The sequence below is a fragment of the Myotis brandtii genome, unplaced genomic scaffold (assembly GCF_000412655.1).
Source record: "Myotis brandtii unplaced genomic scaffold, ASM41265v1 scaffold892, whole genome shotgun sequence".
Taxonomy (NCBI): domain Eukaryota; kingdom Metazoa; phylum Chordata; class Mammalia; order Chiroptera; family Vespertilionidae; genus Myotis; species Myotis brandtii.
In genome coordinates this window covers 574518-583640 of record NW_005371656.1, presented here as the reverse complement: position 1 = coordinate 583640, position 9123 = coordinate 574518, and the positions used below count along the sequence as shown (strand labels likewise).

General features: G+C 38.2%; 1 protein-coding gene across 1 annotated transcript; it reads left to right on the top strand.

The window, feature by feature from the left end:
* The first annotated feature begins 4537 nt into the window (after window positions 1–4537).
* LOC102247350 (olfactory receptor 1002) lies at window positions 4538–5482 on the top strand. Its single transcript, XM_005885140.1, has one exon. It carries the CDS (start codon window positions 4538–4540, stop codon window positions 5480–5482), a length of 945 nt encoding a protein of 314 aa, XP_005885202.1.
* Window positions 5483–9123: the final 3641 nt, after the last annotated feature.

Here is a 9123-nt window from a genome sequence, read left to right as displayed (position 1 = left end):
TATATATATTTCTCAACTTCACAATTGCTTGAGTAAATGAAATCAAAATGATAAGGCAATGCTCTTCGCTCCCTCCCCCCATCTATTAGATTGGCAAACATGAAAATGATTATATTCAAGGCTTAGTAAGATTACCATCTTATATAATAAAAGACTAATATGCAAATTGACCCTAACAGCAGAACAACCAGAATGACCACTGGACCAGTCACTATGAGGCGCACTGACCACCTCTTGGTCCCTTTCCCCGGCTGGCAGGCTCCGAGCACCTGATGGCCACCCACTGCGGGGCCAGGGCCAGGGCTGGCGAGCAGGCAGGAACAGCTGACATCTTAGTCCCTTCCCCTGACAGTCAAGCACCAATCATCCAATGGCGAATGGGGAACCGGGGGTTGATGGTGGCAGGGGTGGGGCTGACTACGGGTAGCTGGGAAGATGGTCCTGATCGCAGGCCAGGCCTAGGGACCATACCCACACAAGAATTTTATGCACTAAGCCTCTAGTTTGGATATAAACCACAATTTTGTCCATATCTAGTGTAACTAGGTGTGACTAGCTACATTTCCGTAACACAATTTGTAATTTGATGATTTATATTAAAATGCACATTATCTTTGACTTATCTGTCTTACATTTGGCAATCTATGCCATGAAAATATGAATACCAGCATATTTTGTAGAGGAAATAAAAGGAAACAATCTGAATCTACATTACTAGGAGAAAATATATTCTTTCATGCAATGTTGTGCAGCTAATTATAAAAAGAGTGCTAGATGTGTATGCTTTGTTTTGGAGGGAACTCTCTGGACATAATCATAGAATTCTGCTTTGCATTTCCCAAGATTAGAAAGGGGACTGTGTCAAGAGGTTGGAGAATCTGGTTCTTTTTTATTAATCCACTTATTGGGCTCTTAAGAGATTTCAAATGAGTTAATGCTCTCATAGCACCTTGAAAAATAAACATCTCCAGTGGTAAGACTAATGTCCTGTGGCAACATTCTTATGAATAAATGTTATCTGCTTTCTGAAATACTTTGAGTCATTTTTGTTTACAGAAATAAATCAAACTTCTTTGTATAATATTAAAATATTTATGAAATTTGAGCCCAAATTATTTTTCCCCCTTTTATATTTGAAATTTGCATGCAGCCATTGTGGATTATTTTGTCTCTCAAAGAATCTGTCTGAATTTAGAGCTCTCCATTGCTTCATAGACACCTTTATTTTTCTAGTCCACCTTATTTTTATTTAACTTTATCTTAGCTTCCATTTGAGACTCATCTTGTCCCAGACCCTATTTCCAAACCCCCTGGTTATACTGATCCGACCTTCCCAGTAGCTCATGAGCCAATCAGAGGGTCTTTAGTGCTTTTGTGTACCCAGAGTCACCTTCTGACTGTACTTTCTCTGAAGCAGGCTCTATTTTATTTTATTTTTTAAAAATATATTTTTATTTATTTCAGAGAGGAAGGGAGAGGGAGAGAGAGATGGAAACATCAATGATGAGAGGGAATCATTGATTGGCTGTCTCCTGCACATCCCCACTGGGGATCAAGCCCACAACCAGGGCATGTGCCCTGACTGGAAATCGAACCAGTGACTCGGTTCCTGGGTTGATGCTCAACTGCTGAGTCACATCTGGCTGGGCTGCAGGGCTCTGTTTTAAATTCTCAAATCTACACACTGCTCATTATGCAGCAGCTAAAGGCTCAACACTGGAATTTCAAAGTGTGTGTGTGTGCGTGGTGGTCTCAAAGGAAGATACAGTTTTGTTTTGTGCAATTACACTTGACTCAAAGTCCCCAAAGTATTTTCTCATTAAATACTTTAAGATCTTCTCTCTAAGACTGATCTCCTGAGCTTATGGCTCCTTGAGGGACTTAGCTCCAATTCACAAACAGTCCTTTAGAAAAACTGTGGTTTGTGTTGTGCTGAATGGAGTCAATGAACACTTTTTTAAAGTGCTGTTGGAAGGCCCAGGTTTCAAGATGGTATTATTCTATTGTTTATCTTCCTAGACACCTGAAGAAACTGAGAAGAATGACAAGTCTACATTTGCAGGGTAATTCATTTTCATATCATAAAATGCTAATTTTGTCATTCACTTAGACATAAGCAGGCAAAGTCCAGAGCATGTTTCTTCAGACAGGAAGGTTAAGTGATTTCCTAAATTGTCTTCAAGAGGCTAGATATGAAAAGTAAATTTAGAAGCCCAAGAAAACATAATCTCTGAGCCTACCAAGAATGAAATGTTGGCATAAATAGAATATTTAGTCTGTGTCATTTGGTTTAATTGACTTAACTTGAATGTATATTTTGGTTGAAGTTTGCCTTTGGCATAAACATACTGAAATGTGCTGCAAGATTTATGGGCTCATGGAATGTTATTGTTAAAAAACTTTGACGTCTCTGGATCTTAATTTTTCACCTAGATTGGGTATTATAAGTAGGAAATAAACGTATCAACCAGTTGACTTGAATTCTCTGCTGCTCAAGCCCAGAGTCACATGCATACCTAGAATCATGATTTTTTTTTTATATTAGACTCTTTGGATTGGGTGAGATTAGGAAAAATAAAACAGTATACATTTTGACATTCAGAAATGATTGGTTTCACACAATAGTTTGAGTTGGTTGAGACCATGATGGGTATACTCCAGTTTCATCCTCATAATTTTTTACACCTAAATTTATTGTGACACTCAAAATGCTTTGCTTCCATCTTCCCTGAGTCATCATGAATAAAATATAAAGTACCTGAAATGAGTTTCTATGTTTAGAAAATTTTGAATTCTTGAAACATTTTACTATTAAAGTATAGTTTCTGACAAATCTTACACTTTACCCTATTGAAGCTGTTTCTTTCTAAGCTCCATCACCTGAGACCACAGGAGGTCAGCCAATTTTCATTTAATTAATTTTTTTGGTAACCAAAGTCCTTTCCAGCTTTCTTAGAAGAGAATATTGTTAGACTTCTGTCGATAGTTCTGTTGCTGAACACCCTGCTAATATTTTGTGTGATTATGCTGTTGGAATCGTTATGGTTATTTCAAGGTCCGAAATGTATGCCTCCCTTCCTCAATTTTCCTTTTTTGTACTACTGTCAGTTTCTCTTTTCTTACATCTCATCTATTCTTTCTCACAATTTTTTTTATTTTTAATAAATACAAATTTCCGGGTCCCTTGTACTCTTCACCCAGTTTCCCCCAATTGTTACATCTTCCCAACAACTGTACAACATGAAAAATAGGAAATTGACATCAATATGATGTCTGTGTATAGCTCTATATAATTTTATTATGTGTGTAGAGTTGTATTATCACCACCACATTCAGGATACAATTTCATCTCCACAGAGATCTCCCTTGTGGTACTCTGTTATAGTCACACCACTACCCTCTTTCCCACCATTCCTAATCCCAGGCAACAACTAACCTGTTTTCCATCTCTACAATTTATATATATATACTAGAGGCCCAGTGCACAAAAATTTGTGCACTGGGGGGGTGTCCCTCAGCCCGGCCTGTGCCCTCTCACAGTCTGGGACCCCTCAGGGAATGACTACCTGCTGGCTTAGGCCCACTCCCCGGGGGATTAGGCCTAAGCTGGCAGTCAGACATCCCTCTGACAGCCCGGGAGACCTTGGGGGATGTCCACTTGCCAGCAGGGAGCAGGCCTAAGCTGCAGTCAGACATCCTTAGCACTGCTGAGGAGGCGGGAGAGGCTCCCACCACCACCACTGTACTGGCAGCCATCAGCCTGGCTTGTGGCTGAGCAGAGCTCCCCCATGTGGGAGCGCACTGACCACCAGAGGGCAGCTCCTGCGTTGAGCGTCTGCCCCCTGGTGGTCAGTGTGTGTCATAGTGACCAGTCATTCCCAGTCTTTCTGCTGTTAGGGTCAGTTTGCATATTACCCTTCTATTATATAGGATATATATATAATGGAAAGCATCACAGGGGGATACTGTTGAGAATTTTCATCATTTTCCAAAGCCAACTTCTTTTCTGTTCCATTTTTAGACACCAGAATTATGTTTTTGACAACACAACTGATCATTTTTTCTAGAATCTAAACGAATTGATGAGGAAGTTATATTCCTAACACCTTTTATCTAGAGTGAGAGTATTTGTCTGAATTAATCAAATTCACGCAATACTTTTTTCTATGAAATGTTTTTAAGATAACCTTGGTTCAACGCAGGGATTTTTAGAAATGTAACCTCATACATTTAGAGGATTTACCTTAGATAATCTCCAAAGATCACTTCTACGTCTAAAATTTTATAATTCTCCAAAATCCTACTTTGATCAAGAAGGAAACAGGGACCCAGTGAGATTCAGTGACTTAGTATCACACAGATAATTGGGAGGTATGACAGCCACTAGGGTAGAACATGAGTGTTATTTGTCAATCTAACCTATGAAATGTAGAAAAATAAAAGTTAAATTCTGATTTAAAAATGAGAAGCCCTTAATTACCAAATGATTGCAAAGAAAAAAAATTTTCTCTTTCTTATTCCAGATTAAGTCAGAGAAATGGATGATGGAAATCAAACTTTGGTGATCGAGTTTTTTTTCATGGGCTTAACGAATCATTTCCAGCACCAGGTTGTACTCTTTGTGATATTTCTCTTGGTTTATCTTGTCACTTTTCTGGGAAACTTGGGGATGATCACCCTCATTCGGATAGATTCCCGACTCCACACCCCTATGTACTTTTTTCTCAGCCACTTATCCTTTGTGGATGTGTGCTCCTCTTCTGTCATCAGTCCCAAGATGTTGACTGACATCTTTGCGGAGACAAAAGTAATCTCTTTCTTTGGTTGTGCAGCCCAGTTATGGTTTTTTTGTCAGTTTGTAGTGACAGAGTGTTTCCTCCTGGCTTCCATGGCATATGATCGATATATGGCTATTTGTAAACCCTTGTTGTATACACTCATTATGTCCCAGCAGGTCTGTGTGCAGCTGGTGGTAGGGCCGTATACCATGGGTCTTATAAGTGCCATGACCCATACGACATTTGCCTTTCGCTTACCTTACTGTGGTCCAAATATCATCAATCACTTCTTCTGTGATCTCCTCCCGGTTCTTTCTCTGGCATGTGCAGACACCCAGGTCAATAAATTTTTGCTTTTCATCTTGGCTGGAGCCTTAGGAGTACTCAGTGGCATGATCATCTTGGTCTCCTACATTTACATCATCATCACTATCCTGAAGATCCGCTCTGCTGATGGGAGGTGCAAAGCCTTCTCCACCTGCTCTTCTCACCTGACAGCCGTCTCCATCCTTTATGGGACACTCTTCTTTATCTATGTATGTCCGAGCTCTGGCTTCTCCCTGGACATCAATAAAGTAGTGTCTGTGTTTTATACAGCTATGATTCCCATGTTAAATCCACTTATCTACAGCCTGAGAAACAAGGAAGTCAAGGATTCTTTCAGAAGGATGTTTGAAAGGAAGAAATTCCTGATGAGCAGATAAACTAGAATACCATTTGTACTACAGATCGACAGCTACTCTACATGCAATAGGCAAGAACATGGTCTGGGTGTTGGGAATCCTACTTTTGTGTTGAGAATCATTCTGTATTATTCTGTGTAATTGACAAGTCATCTAGTGTCTTTAGGTTACATTTTTTTTTTCAGTTTGATTTTCTCATTCAGCAAGAATAAATAGGAGAGCTTTAAATGGAGGACTATTGAACTCCAAAATTTTAAAAATATTCTCAAGTTTTGTGAGTAGGAAATGAGAAGTTCTTTGTTAAATTCTACATGCTGTAGTCATAACCAGTGACTTAATAATACTTCCGTTTTGCTTTACAAGTTGTTGAGATCCATCAATTGTCTGTAAACTTGACCTTGACTTTTAAACATAAACTTAAAAAGTGTATTATGCCAAAATGTAAAAACTTCCAATTACATGATATATAAGCTCTGGGGATGTAATGTACAGCATAGTGACTATATTTGACAATACTGTATTGCATATTCATAAGTTGCTAATAGATTAAATCTTAACATTTCTCATCACAAGAAAACATTGTAACTATGTGAGGTAATGGATATTACACGTATTTTGGTAATCATTTCACATTCTGTAAATATATAAAATCATTATGTTGTATGCCATGGATTAACACAATGCTACATATCAATTATATGTCAATAATAATGAAAAATAATGAATTATTCAGGAAGCATGTAATGATTGCATTCTCTAATACTGCCTCTTTGTTTGGAGTAGACATTTTACAAAGGCCTTTTATATCCCCTACTAGATTCGTGCACCCAGGGGGTCCCTTAGCGTGGCCTGTGGGGATCCGGGGAGGAGCTGCTCCATTCATCCTGGCCCACTCACCCCGGCTCACTCATCCCGGTCAGCTGAGTGGCGCTCCCGCTGTGGGAACACACTGACCACCAGAGAGCAGCTCCTGTGTGGTCAGTATGTGTCATAGCAACTGGTTGTTTGGTTGACCAGTCGTAAAGTCACTTAGGCTTTTATATATATAGATACTCTCTGATCATAGTAATAACTAATTGGTATTTTGCCACTGTAATTACACGGGTAGTGCATGTTAAGTAAAGAATGGATTATAGATCTTTAATAAAAAGCTAGTTATTACTATTATTATTTATTAATTTTGTGTCATAGGCAGGGTATTAATTCCTTTTTCATAGAAGATGAGCTGAACAGCCACAAAGAATCAATGGGTTGTCCAGGACCTCATAATTTGTCTCACAGTTTAATTTTCCCAGGCACAATATTCTTTCAACCATGCTTCTGTGCTTTTATTTCCCCTTGAACATAGCAACAAATCTAGGAAATGAGGATATGGGGCTTATTTCTTCACAATTGTAAAACTCTCTGAGATCTACACTCTATCTTCTCTTTGAAGTTCTTCCTTAAAGGACATTTCATATTAGTTCACTGACTTTGAAGGTTGTAAATAATCTCTAATGCTCTAAACATTTTTGGTCTGTTTTGTTTATTTCACCATGCCTTTTGCCAGTTTGGTGTCTGTGTTGGGTAATGACTTGGGTACAAGATGCTAATCATTAATTTTTAAGGCTAACACTGTTTCTTCAACTTTGTGTTAATAAAGATTCCTTCAAAATGACCTTATATCCTCAATTCTTAAAAATTTAGTTTTCCCCTAACCGGTTTGGCTCAGTGGATAGAGCATCGGCCTGCGAACTCAAGGGTTCCAGGTTCGATTCCGGTCAAGGGCATGTACCTTGGTTGCGGGCACATCCCCAGTGGGGAGTGTGCAGGAGGCAGCTGATCAATGTTTCTCTCTCATCGATGTTTCTAACTCTCTATCCCTCTCCCTTCCTCTCTATAAAAAATCAATAAAATATATTTAAAAAAAAATTAGTTTTGCCCTGGCCAGTGCGGCTCAGTTGGTTGGAGAATTGCTCCATGCACCAAAAGGTTGCAAGTTTGATTCCTGGCCAGGGCACATACCCAAGTGGTGGGTTTGATCCCTGGTCAGGGTGTGTAGGGGAAGCCACTGATCCATGTTTCTCTCTAGCACAGGTGTTTCTTTGTCTCTATTTCTCTCTCCCTCTCCTTTCCTCTTTCTCTAAAAAAATAAAAATAAAATCAATAAAAACATGTCCTCAGGTGAGGATTAAAACAATATTCCTGCTTTATAAAAAATTTAGTTTTAAATGTTTAGTGTTATTTTAGAACATGAGGGCCAAAGTATGTTTTACAATATGTGCTTTCAGTACCTGTGACATACACCTTCTTCATGAAACATATTTTTCTCCTCATTTTACTCTTTAGTCATCACCTGTTAATATGGTCTCAGCAAATATAGAATGTGTTCAAATAAAGGTGAGGCAGCAATCCTAGTGAAAAAACACTGTAATAGTTCTTTCTTAAAAATGATTTTACACTTTGCCACTAGATAGCAGCATCAGCTTCTCAATCACAATGAACGTTTTCCTTAATAATTGAAAACATTATTAAGACAGTAGGCTTGAAAAAATAGCTTTCAAAGTCTAATTATTAATTTTTGAGGGTTGTGAAATCATACACAAGTTATGTGTTTGGGCCACTTTACATATGTTCATTCCACAGGAAAGAACTAGACCTTTCAGCAGGATTTTTAAAGTGCATGGCACATAAAAATTTAAAGTTTCTGATATAATCTAACATTCTTACCTTTCAAATTGTAAAACTAATGTATAAAGGGCGAGGAATGACTTTCCCATGATATATAACAGAATTTATTATTGCACACCTGTTCTAGAAACACATAGTTCAGAGATCTTTACTCCATCCAACATTCTTATAAGTCCTTCTATTATCATAATGATAATAAATAAAAAGGCTTTGTAACATTAGCTGTAAATATGTTTCCTAGTGTTCTTTGCTACTTTAAAAATAAAATTATGTAATTAAAATTATTACTATTTCTATATTTTTCATTTTTCAAAAATGTATCTTTATTGTTTAAAGTATTATAGGTGTTACTTTCCCCACATTGACCCCCTCCACCCACTCCTGTGCTCCCCTCCCAGGCCTTCAGGACACTATTGTCTGTGTCCATAGGTCATGCATATATGCATATAAATTCTTTTGTTAATCTCTTCCCTTTTCCTTTCCCACTTTCCCTCTGAGATTCATCTGTTTCATGCTTCTATGTATCTATTTTATTCATCAGTTTATTTTGTTCATTAGATTCCACATATAAGTGAGATCATGTGATACTTGTCTTTCTTTGATACTTGGCTTATTTTGCTTGGCATAAACTCTCCAGGTCCTAGTTAAATCATGCCTGACTCTTTAGATGTCTGGGTTCCTCCCCTGCATCAGCACCTGACTTTATGTATAACGGTGACTATATGGACTACTGCAGAATCCAGAGAGTGCTGAGTGCCCTCCCCTCCCCATCCAAGAGGGATTACATAGTTACTGAATGCACATTTTTAACAGCTATATTCACTAAACCACACGTTCATTTCTTTCCTTACTCCCTTCTGGGATAAGTCAGAGCAATTGAAGCAGAAGGATGATCAAAGCTATGATAAAGGGTGTCCCAAAAGTCACGCAAGAAGTAATTTTGATAGAAAACACAGGTTTATAATTAAAAATTGTAAATCTTTTATTGATTC

What these genes read in the sequence shown, in the direction of transcription:
- LOC102247350 (XM_005885140.1), top strand. Translation starts at nt 4,538, where the DNA reads ATGGATGATGGAAATCAAACTTTGGTGATCGAGTTTTTTTTCATGGGC.